The following is a 19,492-nucleotide window of genomic DNA, read 5'->3' on the forward strand; positions in this document are numbered from 1 at the left end:
CAGTCGCTCAACCTCTGTTTCTTTGTCGCAGTTTCTCTTGGTCTGCGTGGTCTCAGATCCACGAGGCTGGAACCCCTGTAGATGCTGAAGCCCCAGCTTACGGCCCTTCTCCAGCCCCTAGATGGCTTAGAACTACAAACCCCAGCATGCACTATGGCTCATGGTGTCTGAGGAGTGCCTGAGTACACCACCTGCATCCTGGGAATCGTAGTTTCCCTCACCCCGCATGCTTGCCAGGGCTCCAAGATCTCCCCAGTGGGCAGTCCCTGCCTCAGCCCTGACCGCTGGGTCTGTCTGCTGACCTACCCCCCACCCCCACCCCCTGGGGAAGCATTCGTCACTGGATGACGGTGGGGGGTGGAGGCCCTGGATAGCAGCTTCCTGCCCTTTTGTGTCCCCCAACTTGAGTCACAGGGGGCGGCAGGGTGGAGCGGGGGTTCCAGGAAATAGGGGCCTGGAGGGAATGGAATACCCTAATGCCAGACCCAAGGACAAAGGGTCAGTGCCCCCTTGCTGGGCCTGTATCCCCAGGAACCCGAAAGGACTCAACAGTAGGAGTCCAAGAGTGCTTAGATGTCAGCAAGGTGGTCAAGCAGAGCCCTGGGGTGACCCTAGCAGTCCCTGTGGTCACTGAGAGCAAGGGACTCAATGTTACCTGCTGTGGCCACAGTGCCCACCTTCTGCCTGACGCCTCAGGGCGAGGCCGGCAAGGGCGAGGTGGAAGGTCTCCCTTCTGGTCAGACACCCCCGCAGGGTTCTTTCGGGAGCTCTGGCTAGCCCACCTCACCATCCTGACGCACCCTAGTCCCTGTGCTCCGGCCCCAGGGTTCTGCCAGACACCTGGGTTCCCCCTTATCACCCTCCTTCTCAGAGCGGAACCCAAGCGTCTGGCCCTCCACCCTCTGGGCCAGCGGGCGTGGAGCCGAGGCTCTGGAGCCTCCCCGGCCGGGCTAGTTCCTGTCCCATTGTGTGTGTGAGGGACGGGGCGGGGCGAGGGCCCCCTCCTACTGCCCCCTCCCCTTCCTAAGGAAAAGGCCCGAGGCTCTGCTGGGAGCCACAGAGCAAACGGAGGCAGCCCGCCCGCCCCAGCGACATGGGCAACCTGAAGAGTGTGGGCCAGGAGCCCGGGCCCCCCTGTGGCCTGGGGCTGGGGCTGGGTTTCGGGCTATGTGGCAAGCAGGGCCCAGCCTCCCCAGCACCTGAGCCCAGCCGGGCCCCTGCACCCGCCACCCCGCAAGCGCCAGACCACAGGTGAGGGCCACGGAGGCCAGGGCACAGGTGGTAGGGTGGGGGCGCGGCCGTCGAGGCCTGCAGGCTGGGCTGGGAAGGGTTGGAGCCTGCTTCCCACTCCAGAGAGCCAGGTGGCAGATGCCAAAGGCTATCGGTGCAGACAGATCGCCAAGGAGGCTCAGACCAGAGGCCCGAATCAGGGCCAGCAAGCAGCAGCTGAAAGCTGAGGCGAGGGTGCCAGCGTCACAGGTGTGCATGGCCAGGGTTTTCGGGCTGCTCAGCAGCCAAGAGCTGTGTGACTCGAAACAACTTACTTAACCTCTGAACCTCCGTTTATATCAAATATGGACCAAGCGGTCCTTTACCACCACGGGGTTGTTCTGAGTTGCCAATTTACAGCAAGACTTCAAACACACGGCCATGACAATTTAACGGGAACGGAAAGGAGCTGGGGAGAGATGGGGTGAGGGACTGAGGCCATGGGGGAGAGACTGAGAGCCTCGGGAAGAACTGAGAGCACAGGGCAGCCAGGTCCCCTTTCCCCTGCTCCAAACCCCTCATCCCACTCGCCATCTACCCCAAAACTGAGCCTGCAGCCCTGGCCCCCCAGCAGGGGGGCCCCCACCCACCTCCAGGGCAGAGGTCCCTGGGGAGAAGGACCAGGTGGGGTGCCAGGCCAGGCAGGCAGCTCTGCAGGGAAGGGCTAGGGGCCAGGAGCCCTGAGCACCGGGCGCTCTAAGCCCCGAGGTCCTCCCTTCCTCCTCGAGCTGGGCCAGCGGCTCTGGGAGGAAGTGATAAGGCCCATTAGGCTTCCCCTCACACACACACTGCAGCCACTGTCAGGAGGGGCGTGAACTGGAGGGAAATCTGGGCCAGGAGTCCCCACAGGGGCTTCCTCAGGCTCATCCCCCTCCAGGCCAGCAAGGGCTCATGTCAGCCTCCGGGAAGATGTCCAGAGGAGGCTGTGGGGACCAGGACCAGCCTTGAACCAGGGCCTTGAGATCCCAGCGCTGCAGCCCCCGCGGCTCCGGGTCTGGCCGAGCATCCAGGGTGGGTGTGGGTTGGGCCTTGGTATAGAAGGGGCAGTTTGGCCCTTGGACGGTCCTGGCATCCTCTGAGCCTCAGTTCTCTCATCTGTACCCCCAGGGGAGGCAGGGGGCGATACCACCTGCCTCCTAAGGCCATGGTGGGTGCCATGAGGAAAGGTGAGAAAGCACGTGGCAGGCAAGAAATGAGTCATGGGGCTCTTGACGCGGCCAGAGAGGTCTCTGGGACACTCCCCAAGGGTCCCGTACTTCTCTCTCTCTCTCTCTCTCGACCCAGCCCAGCTCCCAATAGCCCCACGCTGACCCGGCCTCCGGAGGGGCCCAAGTTCCCTCGCGTGAAGAACTGGGAGCTGGGGAGCATCACCTACGACACCCTGTGCGCGCAGTCCCAGCAGGTGAGGCCTGGAGCCCCGCCCGTGTCCCAGGTCAGGGTCCAGAGGGCTGAGGCCCGCTGCCAGGAACTGGAGGGGCTGAGGGACACACTGGGGGCACTTTGTTCATTATCAAGCCGCCCTAACCCAGCCCAACCTCCCGGCTGTTTGCTAAAGTTTTAGCTGGGAGCCCCAGCCCCCAGCCTTCCCTGGGGTCCCAGACTCTGCCTCCAGGCCCTAGCCCCATACCCATCAACCCGCCGCCAGCCCTGATCTGGTCCTGACCTCGGTTCTCCTCCACCGACCCAGGACGGGCCCTGCACCCCCAGACTCTGCCTCGGCTCCCTGGTGTTGCCCCGGAAACTGCAGACTCGGCCCTCCCAAGGACCTCCACCCGCTGAGCAGCTGCTGAGCCAGGCCAGGGACTTCATCAACCAGTACTACAGCTCCATTAAGAGGTGAGACCCTCCCCTGAGCCCCTGAGCCCCTCCTTGTCCTACGGCTCAGGTCCTGCTGAGACCAAGAAGTGGATGACGCTTCCCTCGAGGCAGCTCCCATTCCCTCCCCCCATCCTGATACTACATGGGGGAGGAGGTCCTGAGCTCAACACCCGCCAACACCATGCCCCCCTAAAAAATGCTTGCTGAGCCTGGGGGGTCCTCCCCTGCCAATGACTTCCTCCCACTCCCCTCTTCCTTCCTAGGAGCGGCTCCCAGGCTCATGAGGAGCGGCTTCAGGAGGTGGAGGCCGAGGTGGCATCCACGGGCACCTACCACCTCCGAGAGAGCGAGCTGGTGTTCGGGGCCAAGCAGGCCTGGCGCAACGCGCCCCGCTGCGTGGGCCGCATCCAGTGGGGGAAGCTGCAGGTATGGCCGGCCGGCAAGCACCCAGTGTGGGAGCCAGGGGGTGCAGAAGAGAAAAAAGAGGGGTGTGACAAGCTCCCGAGGCTTCCTGGGGCAGGGGTGGTGGTCCCAGCAATGGGGAGACTCCTGCCCATTCCCCCCTAGAGACTAGCATCCCAGGAGAGCCCTCTGCCCAGGAGCCAAAAGCTGGTTGTTAAGACCCACAGCAGTGCCCTGGCTGGGTGGGGAGAAATGGCCAGATGGACAGAGGTATGCACTGTGTAGGTGAGGACAGCTTAGCAGTGATCCCTGGGCCAGGGGTGGAGTTGGGGGGGGTGGTATTGTCAGAGCAACAGAATCTTCCAGAAAAGGCCCTCACTTGCCCATCCTAGCCTCCTCACCCCAAACACCGTTCCCTCCCAGCACACCCCCCTGCCCCCACCCCCGCCCCCCGCCGGAGCCTCTGGCCCACACCCTCCTCCACATGACTCACAGCCAGCCCGCCCACGTTACTGGGACAGCCTGACCACGGGGGAGCTGGGTCTGTGACCTTGGCCTCCTTAGCGGTAACTGAATACCAGAGAATTTGGAAGTAAGCCACATGCCCCGTAAATCCCAAAGGAGTCCCGAATAAAATCAGAACAGTCCTGTCTGACGCTGGCACAACCCTTGAAGTTGGTTGAAGCTCCGGCTCAGCTCTGAATCCATCAGAGATTCTGTATTTGACCCACCCTTGACCCCAGGCCTGCCGCTATCACCAACATGAGTCCTCTCCTCCCTGAAGCAGGAATCAGACCTCCCAGCCTCTGGGGCTTCCACACCGCCAGTTAGGATGGCTCCTCCTAGCATCAGAATGCCAGGATGGGCAGGGTCCCCGGAGGCCACCTGATGCAGCCATCCCCCCCTCCCCATCATGTGTGCCCAAGGAGGGTCAGAAGACGGGCTGGGCTCACCCACCTTTGCTTGAGCACCGTGAGAAACAGGGAACTCTCAACATCCACACCCCGGGTGGCCTTCCAGTCACTTGGTGGCCTTTCCCCAGTGATCAGTTTGGCAGTGACTGGGTCCCTCCTCTGTACCAGAGACCAGGTCAGCCTATAGGGATGGGGAGATACTCGCCAGCATAAGGAACAGGCCAGGCTATGCCAGGCGTGTGGGGTGCAGGACAGGAAGGATCGGTGTGGGCCCAAAGGGTCAGGGAGGCTGCCCGGAGAAAAAAGAGCCCTAGTTCACAGCTCTCGGCACCACCAGCCTTCAAGGGCTGCGGCAAGGTCGTCAGTCCCTGCCCCACTTCCCTCCCTTCTCCTGGGGCTGCTGCTCAAGACCCGCACCTCCCTCCTGTCTCCCTGATTGGCCGGCTCAGGTGTTCGATGCCCGGGACTGCAGCTCAGCACAGGAGATGTTCACCTACATCTGCAACCACATCAAGTACGCCACCAACCGCGGCAACCTTCGGTGAGTGCCGCCCCCCGTCGGCTCGAGACCCCACCCTGCCCCAGGGCAGGCCATGGACCCAGGCCCTGACCAGCTCTCATCCCTGTGTCAGCTCGGCCATCACAGTGTTCCCGCAGCGCGCCCCGGGCCGCGGAGACTTCCGGATCTGGAACAGCCAGCTGGTGCGCTACGCAGGCTACAGACAGCAGGACGGCTCTGTGCGTGGGGACCCGGTGAACGTGGAGATCACGGAGGTGGGCACAGGGAGAGGAGAAGGGGGGACCCGCCAACGTGGAGATCACGGAGGTGGGCACAGGGAGAGGAGAAGGGGGGACCCGCCAACGTGGAGACCACGGAGGTGGGCACGAGGAGACGAGATGGGGGGACCCAGCCAACGTGGAGATCACGGAGGCGGGCACAGGGAGAGGAGATGGGGGGACCTGCCAACGTGGAGACCACGGAGGTGGGCACGGGGAGAGGAGAAGGGAAAGCCAGACAGTGAGAACTCTGGGAGGAGGCAGGAGGGTCCAGTGGAAGGGCGGTCAGCGTAGAGGGGAAGGGCACCGCACTGAGACGAAGGAGGAAGGGCCCCCGAGGAGCCCACAGGGCTCGGCCCCAAGACCCCTCCGGCCGCTCCCCGCAGCTCTGCATCCAGCACGGCTGGGCCCCCGGAAACGGCCGCTTCGACGTGCTGCCCCTGCTGCTTCAGGCCCCAGATGAGGCTCCAGAGCTCTTTGTTCTGCCCCCCGAGCTGGTCCTCGAAGTGCCCCTGGAGCACCCCACGTGAGCACAGAGGGGCTGGGGCAGGTGGGGGGGTGGCCGGGCGGGTATGGCTCCACAGAGGCTGATCCCACGTCCTGATGCCCCCAGACTGGAGTGGTTCGCAGCCCTGGGCCTGCGCTGGTATGCCCTCCCGGCCGTGTCCAACATGCTGCTGGAAATCGGGGGTCTGGAGTTCCCCGCAGCCCCCTTCAGCGGCTGGTACATGAGCACGGAGATTGGCACGCGGAACCTGTGTGACCCTCACCGCTACAACATCCTGGAGGTGAGGACCAGTGTGGCGGGGGTGGGGGGGATGTACCGGGTGTCAGCAACAGGGAGAAATCTGAACACGCCAGGTCCAGCCTCCTGAGCTAGAACCGAAGGTCGGGGCAAAGGGGGTGCCCACAGGCGAAGATGTAGTTATTTTTCGGGGAATGGGGGCTGGAGCTTTCATGAGTTTCTCAAAGCGTGAGTGTGCATGTGTGTCCTAAGTCGCTCAGTCGTGTCTGATTGTTGCGACCCCATAGACTGTAGACCACCAGGCTCCTCTGTCCATGGGATTCTCCAGGCAAGAATACTGGAGTGGGCTGCCATTCCCTTCTCCGGGGGATCTTCCTGACCCTGGGGATGAACCCGCATTTCTTATGTCTCCTGCCTTGACAGGCAGGTTCTTTACCACTAGTGCCTCCTGGGAGGCTCTCTCAATGGGTATTTTGACTCAAAACATGTTAAAACCCATTTTAGAGATGAAAAATCAATAGGGCCAACAAGTCAGTGGCGCCAGGGTCCCTTTCTGCCCTGAGGTGCCTTTGTAGGCAGGCACGTGAATCGGCCCTGTGAAGCAGGTGGGCCTCCGGATGGCCACCCACTCACCCACCCACACTCCCTCCCCTCATGAGTTAGAGACAGAGATGTTCTCTGCCCACCCTTCCCCACCCCCATCCCGACCGATGCTGGGCACCTCTGCCCCCAGGATGTGGCTGTCTGCATGGACCTCGACACGCGGACCACCTCGTCCCTGTGGAAGGACAAGGCGGCCGTGGAGATCAACCTGGCTGTGCTGCACAGCTTTCAGGTACATGGGCCCCGACGGGCCAGGAGCGGGGCTGGAAGAGAGGGAGGCACTTAGATGGCGGGCTCTGAGCGCCTAGGCCGGTGGTCCCAGTACGGGAACCCAGCCGACTGGCGCATGCCCGGTAATTGTGGTCCCTGGGGGCCTTCCGGGCTTCACACTTTAGGGGACCCACTGGATTCTGGAAACTCTAATTCTAGGATCAATTGCATGCTGAGCATTGTAATTTGAGGAAACTAGGGTTTGCCGAGTACTTCTGCAGGGTCTCGAGAGCTTCGGCTATGCTGATGTGTGGGCTGGGTCAAGGTGGGCACACAGACGTCAGAGCTCAGAGCCGCTGCTTCTGCCGCTGACTTGGCAGCAGGACCACGAGCACCCCAGGCAGGGGTGGCGCTGGCTCTGGGAAGGCCGTACATGTAGGTGTGGGGTGAGTGGCGGAGGGGCGGCTCTGTGGGCTGGGCCTCAGCCTGGCCCCGCCCCTTCCCTCCCTCTCCCCAGCTCGCCAAGGTGACCATCGTGGACCACCACGCTGCCACGGTGTCCTTCATGAAGCACCTGGACAACGAGCAGAAGGCCAGGGGGGGCTGCCCCGCTGACTGGGCCTGGATCGTGCCCCCCATCTCGGGCAGCCTCACGCCCGTCTTCCACCAGGAGATGGTCAACTACGTCCTGTCCCCTGCCTTCCGCTACCAGGTACCCACCCCACCCACCACGGGCTCCTGCCCACTCCTCCAGCTCTAACGGAACAGCCTCCAGGAGCCTCCAACCTCCCTTTCTTCTCTCCTCTCCCCCCTCACTCCTGCCCCTCCTCATCCCCCTGCAGCCAGACCCCTGGAAGGGGAGCGCGGCCAAGGGTGCCGGCATCACCAGGAAGAAGACCTTTAAGGAAGTGGCCAAGTAAGTGCCTCCCCGCACCGAGTGGGGGGCTGCCCTTCCCCCACACCCCAGGGGACCGCCCCCCCCCACCATCGGTGGTCTGGGCACACTACCCCTGCAAACCCACCGAGACCCTACTCGCAGGGGGAGGCCCCTGGCTCTGTGCGCCTGGGATCCCCTCATCCCCTCCTCGCCCACAGTGCGGTGAAGATCTCTGCCTCACTCATGGGCACCCTGATGGCCAAGCGAGTGAAAGCAACCATCCTGTACGCCTCTGAGACCGGCCGGGCCCAGAGCTATGCTCAGCAGCTGGGGAGGCTCTTCCGGAAGGCCTTTGACCCCCGGGTAGGGCTGAGCCCAGCGGGCAAGGGTCTGAAAAGAAGTGGTGGGGGGTGGGGGGGTGTCCTGGTCCTATCCTCATTCACACGCTGGAGGACGGGAAAGGGTCACAGTCAGGGCCCACGAGGAGCCCGGGACCCTCAGGGACGCAGGGATCAGGTGAGGGCCTGAGTCTCGCCCTCCCACGAGGACGAGAGTGAAACAGACCAGGGCAGCGGGCCTGGGTCCCCAGGACATCCGACTTCTCCCTGCCTGCAGGTCCTGTGCATGGATGAGTATGACGTGGTGTCCCTGGAGCACGAGGCGCTGGTGCTGGTGGTGACCAGCACCTTTGGGAATGGCGATCCCCCAGAGAATGGAGAGGTGAGGCCTGCCAGGGAAGGGGGCACCTGGCAAGAAGGGAGACTCAAAACTGAGTGTGGCTGGGCAGCACCCAGAGTCCGAGTCACTTCCACTATCAGAGCAAGCTTTTCACACTTGGGAGGCACTTCCTGGCTGGTCAGGCATTGACAGATGGGAAAGACGGCAGCTAAAGTGAGATCTCAGCTTTTTATCTTTTCTTCCTTTCTTAACAAAAGAAAAGACCACTGCTCCGATGCTAACAGAAATTAGGTAACCTCACTTTCTGAACAGATCTTGACAGAAACCAACTAGAGTTGAGTCCAATACCTGACTGTTAACCCTTACCTTCCCTGCTTCCCGGTCGCGGCAGCCCCTAGCTGCATTCCCTTCTGGAGCTCTTGTCTGCTTCTGCTTTTAGGTGTCTTCTTAGCACTTACACCACAAGCCCCCTAGAGCAGGATGCCCACAGAGGCCTTCTCCCCCACCACGCTGCCCCTTCAGTCCTGCGTGCGACCTCCCTTCTAAAGAAAAACACACTCACCAGCTGTTTCTAGGATGAGAGTCGTGTTTGCATCCGTGGGACCCACGATCCTTTTGAGACAGAGAACATTCCCAGCACTTAGAAAGGCCCCAAGTCAATCTGCTTCCCAGTCTCCCCACCAAAGGCGACCCCCGTCCTGATTCCTGTCACCTGCATTAGAAGGTCACGGAAAGGGGCACGCGGTGTCTGGCTTCTTTCACCCACCCTACTTTGGAGGCTCATCTCGCTGTTGGACCATTCAGTAGTTCATTCCTGTCCACCTCGGGGGTGTGAACAGTTTATTTCTCTGCTCCCCTGCTGACGGACACCTGGGCTGTTTTCCAGCGCTTGGCTATTGTGGATAAAGCTGTTATGAACAGTTTTGTACAAGGCTTTTGTGGCCTTATGTTTTCATTTCTCTTGGATAAATACCTAGGAGTGGAACTGTTGGGTCACTAGGTAGACGTATGTCTAACTTTGAAACCGCCCAATGGCCAAACCAATTTGAACTGCACCCTTAAATTCCGCGCATGTCAATGTATGTACATATTCCTTTTTTAATGGAGGAAACCTAGGAATTTACCCCACAGAAAATGGCATATATTTACTAACGACATGAACAAGAATATTAATAGCAGCACTCCTCATGGTATCCCCGCACTGGAAACAATTCAAATGACTCTCAGTCATAGACGGGAAAAATACATCGTGGTCTTTTCAAACGCGATGCATCATGAGAGTGAACAAATTACAACCATACACAATGAAACGGATGAATCTCAAACATCACGTGTGAGTGGGAAAGAAGCCAGACACGGAGAATTGGACCATCAGACTCACTTTGCACCAAGTTTAGAAACAGGGAGGACACATCTCTGGTGTTTTAATCAGGAGAGTCAGTGGTGACCCCAGGGCGGGAGGTGGGAACCTGGGCTCAGGTTACCCGAAGGGGACTTCTAGGACGCTGGTGACGTTTCTTGATGCGATGCTGATGACACAGGTAGGTTGAGTTTGTGAAAAGCTATAAAGCTGGGCATTTTATAACCTGGGTGCTTTTCTGTGGGTACATTATACTTCAAGAAAATGTTCAGAAAGTAAAGTAGTGCATGCTAATTGCGGTGAACTTGTAGGCCCACCACCTAAAGGCATCTGCAGTGAATCCCGGGATGTTATGGCCTTGCCGCGGTTTGTTTTTTCCTGTGCAAAGGTTGGCATGTGTAGTTCTAAGCTGTTTCCGTGGCAGCACGTGATAACGGCTCAGCTTTCTAGAAGGTGTTAGCGCCGCTAGTGATCAGGACAACGCAGGGAGACTGAGAGCTGTTTCCACCTATCAAATTGGCTGAAACATTATGGAGTGGTCACCTCCAGTGTGGACAGGATCCTGGAGGACAATTTGATGACTCGTTTTCAAATCCTGGCTCAGAAAGTCCACCTCCAAGGACTACCCTCCTGAAATATACAAAAGAGGAAGCAAGCACATATGAGTGTTTGAGAATTGTTCGTAGACCATCCAGATGTCCCTGTCAGAGGGAGGTCTCATATATAACGGTACCCACACATGATGGGATGCTGTGTCGTCATTTAAAAGACTGAGGTCAGTGTTGGTGTGTGGACATGAAGGACACCCATGATAGGTTATTGGCAAAAAGCAGGTAACCATAATATGATCCCACTTTCACTTAAAAGGAAAACTAGGGACTTCCCTGGCAGTCCAGTGGTTAGGACATGGTGCCTTCACCTTGGGGGACCCTAGGTTCAACCCCTGGTCGAGGAAATAAGATCCCACAAACTGCGTGGCATGGCCAAATAAATAAACTATAAATACAGATATATATTAAGCACAATGAAAAAGGGGCTAGAAAGTGTAACAGCTGTCTGTGGTACATCCGCTCTGACGCATGAGACTGGAGGGAAGGGAAGGGTAGCGTTTCTGTTTTATTACTTGACACACTTCTGTAATGTTTTGCAAAAGCCCATACCTCTTTTTGTGAAATGTTCAAAACAAAAGTTAAAATCGTAACTAATGATAACAGGGACCACTCCAGTGCAGTATGAGCTTCTGTACAGTCTGAAATAAAACAAAACTAATCACCACGCTAACGCTTGCCCTCACCAGAGTTTTGCAGCTGCCCTGATGGAGATGTCGGGGCCCTACAACAGCTCCCCGAGGCCGGAACAGCACAAGTGAGTGGGGGCGGGGTGGGGGTAGGGGAGAAGGAGGGTGAAGGGGAGGGGAAGGGGGGAGAAAGGGAGGCATTTGGAGACACAAAAGGAAAGGGGGTCTACAGAGTCCCCTCTCTGGGCCGCGAGTCAGCCTCCCAACAAGCTGGAGGACAGCTGAGCACAGGCCTAAGCCCACCCACCACAGACTCAGGACACCCTCTTCCTTGTGACGTACCCACTTTCAGTCCCGGGGATTCTGAGGGGCCCGTCTCCTGCAGAGAGAGGAGAGGAGACGGGGCCTAGGGCTCAGGGACCCCTGGACACGGACCCTCAGCCACGAAACCAAGCCACCCCGCCCCCAGCACCACAGAGGCAGAGCCCCTGAAGCTGCCCGCAGGCGCTGTTTGGGCCCTGACGGTCTCCTCCCCTGTGGCACCCTTGTCCCCTGGCCTCCTGCAGGAGTTACAAGATCCGCTTCAACAGCGTCTCCTGCTCCGACCCGCTGGTGTCCTCCTGGCGGCGGAAGAGAAAGGAGTCCAGCAACACAGACAGCGCGGGGGCCCTGGGGACCCTCAGGTCCGGGGGCCTCGGCGAGGAGGGCTCTGCCGGGGGGTGGGGGCGGCGAGCTGCCTGGGCACCAGGGGCGAGGATGAAGGGGCCTGCCCTGATGGCTTCCGGTACCCCAGGTTCTGTGTGTTTGGACTGGGCTCCCGGGCGTACCCCCACTTCTGCGCCTTCGCGCGTGCAGTGGACACCCGGCTGGAAGAGCTGGGAGGGGAGCGGCTGCTGCAGCTGGGCCAGGGCGACGAGCTCTGCGGCCAGGAGGAGGCCTTCCGTGGCTGGGCAAAGGCGGCCTTCCAGGTGAGCTCCCCAACTCCCGCCACCCCTCCAACTCCAATGCTGACTCCTTCCATCCACCTCCAGACCTGCCACACGGAGGAGGCCGGGGCCTCACCGACACCCTGACTCTTTGGGTTCTCCGGCCCCTTCCGGCTCCTCCAAAATCCACCTTTATATTTTGCCCCACTGCACAGCCAGCCCTCCTGGCTGAGTCCTGAGTAGTAGTGATGGACGACATGGCCCTGAAGCAGCAGCAGCCAGGGCCCCAGCAGGCAGGCGGCCGCCTCGGGCAGGCACAGAGGCACAGGTCACTCCCTCTCCCGGATGGGTGCAGGGGAGAGGGTGCAGGGCAGGATGAAGCAAAAAGGGAAGACAGAGGCAAGGGCTGAAGCTGCGAAACTACAGGAAGTCAGGGGCCAGACAGGCTTGGGGTGGTACCTGAGCCAGAGGGGGTTCCTGGGCTAGGGGAGAACAAGGTGGGACTTTCTCAGTCTGGGCTTCCTCCAGAACAGCCCTGCCTGGTCTAGGGACCACTCCTGGAGCTGAGGGGGGCTCCTTCTCCCAGTCCTAACATGGCTCAGGACACTGCTGGCCCCGCCAGGGTTCCCAAGGTTGAGCTCAGCAGGCCTGGACTGATGGCTAAGGAGGAGGGCTCCCCAGGAGGAGGGGTGGGGAGGGCCGGCCAGCACAGATGGAGGTTTTGCTGGGGAGGAGAGTGTTAGTCGCTCAGTCGTGTCTGACTCTTTGCAACCTCATGGACTGGAGCCCACCAAGCTCCTCTGGCCATGGGTTTCCCAGGCAAGAATTCAAGAGTGGGTAGCCATTCCCTTCTCCAGGGGATCTTCCCGACCCGGGGATGGAACCCGGGTCTCCTGCATTGCAGACGGATTCTTTACCATCTGAGCCAGCAGGGAAGCCCTTGCTGGGGAGAAGAGGGAATGGAAAACAGGAGTAAAGAATTCAGACAAAGGGAAGTGACAGGAAGCTGGGAGCGTGAGGAGAGAAGCAGGGAGCGGGCATGAGGCTGGCGGACAGCGCTTAGAAATGCAGGGCTGACGGGAGGAGCATCCAGACTGAAGCAGGAAGGCTCTGAGCTGACCAGGGTGGGAGCAGAGGGGGGTAGGAAGGAAGGGAGGGGGCCAAGGAAGGAAGGAAGAGATATAAGACTTTACACACACAAAAGAAAGATTAACAGGACTGGCGATGCGAGTGGGAGGGGAGGCGGCAGCCAATCCTGGATGAGCTGTAGGTTTCACACTAAGGGGCCGGCTAAGTGGTTTGCCAGGCTTGCGCCTGAGCAGAAACAGATAGGATACATACCCTCCCAGGGGTCCTGCCCCAGGCCCCGCCCCCCTTCTGTGCCCACTCCAGGAGCACTTCAGGGCTTTACCTAAGCTTCTCATTTCATCTTCAGCAGACTCAAAGCAGGTGTGTAAAGCCTGGGAACCGGAGACTCGCAAGCTGCTAGGTTAGGAATGCCTGGGCTTCCCCGGTGGCTAAGACGGTAAAGCAGCTGCCTACAAAGAGGGAGATCTGGGTTCGATCCCTGGGTCAGGAAGATCCCCTGGAGAAGGAAATGGCCACCCACTCCAGTATCCTTGCCTGGAAAACCCAATGGCAGGAGGAGCCTGGGAGGCTCCAGTCCATGGGGTTGCAAAGGGTCGGACACAACTGAGCAACTTCACTTTCTTTCACTTTCAGTCTAGGAATCAGACTGTGACCTCAGGTCTGAACACAGACGCCTTCGCTGAGGGCTACTTACTGTGTGCAATGAGTTCTGTGCCTCTTGCACCATGAGATTAACACTCACCAGGTTAACCACTGAGTGGGTATGACACAGATACGTGCAAAAGAGTAGCCAGCACAGCGGCACCAAGTGGGCTGAAGGACAAGGCGCCGTCAGCCTCTGTTTCGGGGAGGTGGCGAGGATCCAACGGGCCCTTGATCAGCCTCTCTGAGCTCCCTGCTGCTCGGGCCTCCCTGGCGGCCGGGGGTCCTCAACACTCACCTCCTCACCCCCAGGCCTCCTGCGAGACGTTCTGCGTCGGGGAGGAGGCCAAGGCCGCCGCCCAAGACATCTTCAGCCCCAAACGGAGCTGGAAACGCCAGAGGTACCGGCTAAGCGCCCAGGCCGAGGGCCTCCAGCTGCTGCCAGGTGGGGCCCGACGTTACCCCAACCCTGCCGGCCCTCTGGGCTCCAGGGGGCCCGGGACCCACTACTCGGGGGCCAGGCCTGAGTCCCTGGCTTGGGTTCAGTCTCGTCTGCTCGCCTCCCCACCCCCTTGCCCCTCAGGCCTGATCCACGTGCACAGACGGAAGATGTTTCAGGCCACAGTCCTCTCAGTGGAAAACCTGCAAAGCAGCAAGTCCACGTGAGGAGGGCCCCTCCCCCAACCCACCCACCCACCCCCGCTTCCCCAGACCCCAGCACCCACCTCCTCGCCCCCAGCCGTCCTACAACTTTCCCTTCTCCCCATCCCAGCCGGGCCACCATCCTGGTGCGCCTGGACACTGCAGGCCAGGAGGGGCTGCAGTACCAGCCGGGGGACCACATAGGCATCTGCCCGCCCAACCGGCCAGGCCTCGTGGAGGCGCTGCTGAGCCGCGTGGAGGACCCACCGCCGCCCACCGAGTCTGTGGCTGTGGAGCAGCTGGAGAAGGGCAGCCCAGGTGAGGGGCCATCTAGGGGGCGGGGGTGGGGGGCCATCGAGGGCCGCTCCATCCCTCTGGCCCCAGGGTCCCCTCAGGGTCAGGACCCGATGGAAGGCTGCTGCGGCCCCCACTCGCAGCCACCATGCTACCTCCATGGATTCCAGCTCCCTTCTCAGAACCCACCCCCAGAGCCCCCACAAAAGGCCACCCCTCCCTCTGGGCCCGTCCCCATCCCCAGCCGTCTAGCCTGCTCTGTAGCTGGCACCAGGCTGCCCTCCACTGCCCCCGGGCCTGGAGTTACAATAAGATGAGCGGGGGAGTGGCAGGGGCCCAGACCAAGCCAACCCAGCAGGGGCCCTGAACACACACACACACACACACACACGTGCACACACACACAACCAGACCAAGCCAATCCAGCAGGGGCCCTCAAACACACACACACGACCAGACCAAGCCAACTCAGCAGGGGCCCCGAATACACACACACACGCACACACAACCAGACCAAGCCAATCCAGCAGGGGCCCCGAACACACACACACACACACACACACACACACACAACCAGACCAACCCAATCCAGCAGGGGCCCTCGAATAGACACACAGGGTCTACCCAGACAGGCCCACCACCACTGTCCAAGGGCCAGCCGTCCAATGACACCATAAAGTGTGGTCAGTCCCCACGTCCTCCCCCAAGAAGCAGCCGTCGCCCTGGACAAGGTGGGCCCAGTGTGGCCCCGTCCTCTGAGCGTCCCCTCATGCCCCCCACCCCACCCCCAGGCGGCCCTCCTCCCAGCTGGGTGCGGGACCCGCGGCTGCCCCCGTGCACGCTGCGCCAGGCTCTCACCTTCTTCCTGGACATCACCTCCCCGCCCAGCCCCCGGCTTCTCCGACTGCTCAGCACCCTGGCCGAAGAACCCAGCGAGCAGCAGGAGCTCGAGACCCTCAGTCAGGTCGGGAGCCCCCACACCCTCCCCAATCCCTGCCCCCAGTGGGGCAGCAAGGGCCCATGAGACAGGATGAGCTGCGGGGAGGGGGACCTCCAGCGGAAGTCCTGGAGGTCTAAGACCCCCCACCAACTCTGGTGTTCCTATTCATCTCTAAATTCTCTGGCCTTAAAGAGGCACACGGAAGGTGCTGGAGAAATGTCTGTGGCCCCAGCTGAGGAGCGAGAAGCCCCCCAGCCAGGAGGCTCAGCTCAGGAGGGGTCAAGAAGGGAGGTCGACAGGAGGCGGGAGCCGAGCTCACTGCCACCCCCCGCCCCGCCAGGACCCCCGGCGCTACGAGGAGTGGAAGTGGTTCCGCTGCCCCACGCTGCTGGAGGTGCTGGAGCAGTTCCCGTCCGTGGCACTGCCCGCCCCACTGCTCCTCACCCAGCTGCCCCTGCTGCAGCCCCGGTACTACTCCGTCAGCTCGGCCCCCAGCGCCCACCCCGGAGAGGTCCACCTCACGGTGGCTGTGCTGGCGTACAGGACCCAAGGTGAGGCGGGGGACAGGGGGGACGGGGCCGGGACCCCGCAGTGACCCCCGGGGCAGGGTGCGGGGGGTGTGGATCCCTCACCAGGGGCCCTCTCCCTCCTCCCCACCCCCTAGATGGGCTGGGCCCCCTACACTACGGGGTCTGCTCCACGTGGCTGAGCCAACTCAAGACTGGAGACCCAGTGCCCTGCTTCATCAGGGGGTGAGTGAGCACTGCAGGGGCGGCGGGGGCACGCAGGAGGGGCACAGGGAGGAGGGGGTCTGTCCAAGCCAGGATGGACAGAGCGCCACGCAGATGGCCGAGGACATAAGGATGGGCTGGCTATAGTGGGGGAGGGACCGGGGCGGGGAGGGGAGAAGCCTTGGTGGAGCATGTGAGTGGGAACAGGCAGGCCCCGCCTAACCCAGCCAGGAAGGGGCATCCCGTTAAGCCACTCACTTCACAACTCTGGCTTAGCTTCGGGGCTCTCACTGATTCGAACTTCAGGTCCTACCTTGAAGCTGCAGCTCCCAGGAACGGGCTGGGATCCCACCCCAGCAGCCCTGTCCCCTTTAGAAGGTGTACTGTGTCCCTCCCTACATCCATGGGGTCCCACAGATGTTGGCAGGCAGGCACCTGGGAACTGTGCTCCACCAGCCTTTAGTCCAGGGAAAACTAGTTAGCTCACCATAGTGTCACTGAGGACTCAAGGGAAAGGGAAGGATCTCAGGACACCCTTCCCTCCCTGCTGCGTCCAGAAGTCTTGCCCCATCCAGCACCCAGGAGCTGGAGGCCTAAGGTGGCACAAGCAAGAGTTCCCAGGATGCACCAGCCAGGCCCAGTGACCCAAACCCATCCAGCAGGCCAAATTACAGATAAACTGCCCATCTAGTGAACACAAACCAAAGGCCTATATTGAGGCAGTAAGCCCATTATGAACCAAAAGGCTGTCTGCCCTTCCCTTCCCCGTGCTTTCTATATCTCCTAAACTGAGACATCAAAATGTTCTTCAGTTCAAACCTGAGCTTTACTTTCTTTGACGGAACCTCCAGAAACCACAGGTCCAGAGAGTCTCTGCCAACACGGAGAGTTCTTTTCCTAAGCATACCATGCTCGCTGTAAGCTAGATGCAAGCAGGTTAAGTTCTCCTCTCTCCACCCTGCCGAGGTTGTTAAGAGTGGCGGGGTCTGGGGGAACAAAGGGGGCCTGACGGAGGGTGTCTTGGCCAGGGCTCCCTCTTTCCGGCTGCCGCCTGACCCCTACGTGCCCTGCATCCTCGTGGGCCCCGGCACTGGCATCGCCCCCTTCCGGGGATTTTGGCAGGAGCGGCTGCACGACATTGAGAGCAAAGGTGAGGCCAGGGCCCAAGGGAGTGACCAGAAGGCAAGAGGGAGTCATACAATTTAGGGGGACCAAGGGGCAGGGCGCTGAAAGGCAAGAAACAGGATTCCAAAGGTGAAGTTTATTAGACCGGGGAGTGGGGGGACCCCCTAGAGACAAGAGCAGTGCCCCATTGGTCTGGTTTCCTGGTGCCTAGCACAAAGTAGCATTGGATTGAATTAAGGACAAAGGGAACCTGGAAGCCTAGAGAAGACAGGGTTGGGACTCAAAAGACGGAAATGCCCCAGGTGGACTCTGGACTGTGTCAGAGGTCAGCGAGGTGTGTCTGAGATCCCAGGAAGCTGAAGGGTGTTCGGATTGGGTACAGGGTGCCCAGGGAAGCTGGCCGATCAAAAGAAAGGGGGCTTGTGACTAAGAGGAAGGCGCAGAGTACAGAAGCTGAAGGTGTGGGAGAATGTGGGGTCTGAACAGGGAGAGCTGGTTGTCTCAGGGCTGCAGGGTTACATGGTCCCAAGGGCATGGATTCTGAGTCAGGAGGCCCTGCTGTAGCACAGTGTCACCACTGGCCATTCAGCCAGAGGGAAGTCACCACCTCCTGTGACCTTGGGCTTCTCTATGAAAACATCTAGCCCTCTCCTAGAGGCCAAAGAGTGGAGAGTGGTGGCTTCTGCAGGAAAAGGGGCGCGGTCGGCCAGAGTAAGGGAAGCCAGTGGGAGGTGTCCCCGGAGCTGGGTTCCCTAGGAGGGGTTGAGGGCGCTCTCAAGCCACAGTGATGCCCGCAGGGCTGCAGCCCGCCCCCATGACCCTGGTGTTCGGCTGCCGGTGCTCCCAACTCGACCATCTCTACCGCGACGAGGTGCAGGACGCCCAGGAGCGCGGGGTGTTTGGCCGTGTCCTCACCGCCTTCTCCCGGGAACCTGACAGCCCCAAGGTGCGGGACCCTGAGGGTGCTGGGGTAACCCGAAGCTAAGTACGGAGGAAGAATCGCCATGTGCTCCAGCTGGGCTCTGAGACCCAGGCCGGCCCGGCCCACTCCGATCAGCTCGTTGGGCCCCCTTTGGGTTCCGGTCACCCTCACCCAAGCCCCGCCCCCGGCTCCGCTCCGTCTCTCCAGACCCCAGCCCCGCGCACCTGGGCCCCGCCTGGCACCCAGGGCATCTCTTCGCGCCCAGGACCCGCCCGGCCCCCTCGCTCCCCAGGGGCCTGCCCTTTGCTCCGCGGGCCCCGCCGGGGTCCGCCCCTAACCCCGCCTCCCCTTCAGACCTACGTACAGGACATCCTGAGAACCGAGCTGGCTGCCGAGGTGCACCGCGTGCTGTGCCTCGAGCGGGGCCACATGTTTGTCTGCGGCGACGTCACTATGGCAACCAGCGTCCTGCAGACGGTGCAGCGCATCTTGGCGACAGAGGGCGGCATGGAGCTGGACGAGGCGGGCGACGTCATCGGCGTGCTGCGGGTGCGGAGGGGCGGGGCAGGGGCGTGGCCTGGGCCGGCGGGGCCAGACCCGGACGGGGGCGGGGCCAGACGGCGGCGGGCCGGCCTCCGCTCCACACTTCCATTGGGGTTTTGATCTTCCGCCCTCTTTCCCTCCCAGGATCAGCAACGCTATCACGAGGACATTTTTGGCCTCACGCTGCGCACCCAGGAGGTGACAAGCCGCATACGTACCCAGAGCTTTTCCCTGCAGGAGCGGCATCTGCGGGGCGCGGTGCCCTGGGCCTTCGACCCGCCCGGCCCAGACACCCCCGGCCCCTGAGACCCCTCTTGCCTCCCACTGCAGTTCCCGAAGAGAGGGGCTGTCATTCCACTGTGGCTCTGCCGCTGTCCTGTCGGCCTTACTGGGACCGGCCACCTCTCCCTCCCCTCCCAAGGTGACTTCCCACCGTCTGTCCAGAGTCTATGGAGACTGTTCGGATTCCCTGTACTATCTCATCCTCTCATCTCTAGATCTGTTTCCCCACCCTAAGTCTATCTGGAAGACCCCTCGCAGCAGCGGTATTCCAGAGCCTACAGTCAGCCCTTTGGTGTTTAGGTGAATTTTAGATTCCCCTCGCCTCTCTCCGGAAGTATCTTATCTTGAAACCTGATCTTTAAATCATTGAAATATTTATTATTGAAGATTTAACCATAAGAGAGACTGGACCAGAAGTTAGGAGACCTACTAAGATACCTAAGCCAGCGCTGTCAATTACAGTTAC

General features: G+C 60.8%; 1 protein-coding gene across 1 annotated transcript; it reads left to right on the top strand.

Moving 5' to 3' along the window:
• Window positions 1–1,075: 1,075 nt before the first annotated feature.
• NOS3 (nitric oxide synthase 3) lies at window positions 1,076–19,459 on the top strand. Its single transcript, XM_068972761.1, has 26 exons — window positions 1,076–1,251; window positions 2,554–2,671; window positions 2,957–3,105; window positions 3,351–3,513; window positions 4,853–4,944; window positions 5,036–5,177; window positions 5,567–5,706; window positions 5,794–5,968; window positions 6,659–6,760; window positions 7,256–7,450; window positions 7,581–7,654; window positions 7,834–7,978; window positions 8,231–8,335; window positions 10,951–11,018; window positions 11,457–11,573; window positions 11,684–11,858; window positions 13,860–13,992; window positions 14,131–14,209; window positions 14,320–14,507; window positions 15,275–15,447; window positions 15,764–15,974; window positions 16,088–16,175; window positions 17,183–17,304; window positions 18,077–18,225; window positions 18,556–18,750; window positions 18,889–19,459. Exons 1-26 carry the CDS (start codon window positions 1,094–1,096, stop codon window positions 19,048–19,050), a joined length of 3,618 nt encoding a protein of 1,205 aa, XP_068828862.1. The 5' UTR covers window positions 1,076–1,093; the 3' UTR covers window positions 19,051–19,459.
• Window positions 19,460–19,492: the final 33 nt, after the last annotated feature.

The sequence above is a fragment of the Capricornis sumatraensis genome, chromosome 5 (genome assembly GCF_032405125.1).
Source record: "Capricornis sumatraensis isolate serow.1 chromosome 5, serow.2, whole genome shotgun sequence".
Lineage (NCBI taxonomy): Eukaryota > Metazoa > Chordata > Mammalia > Artiodactyla > Bovidae > Capricornis > Capricornis sumatraensis.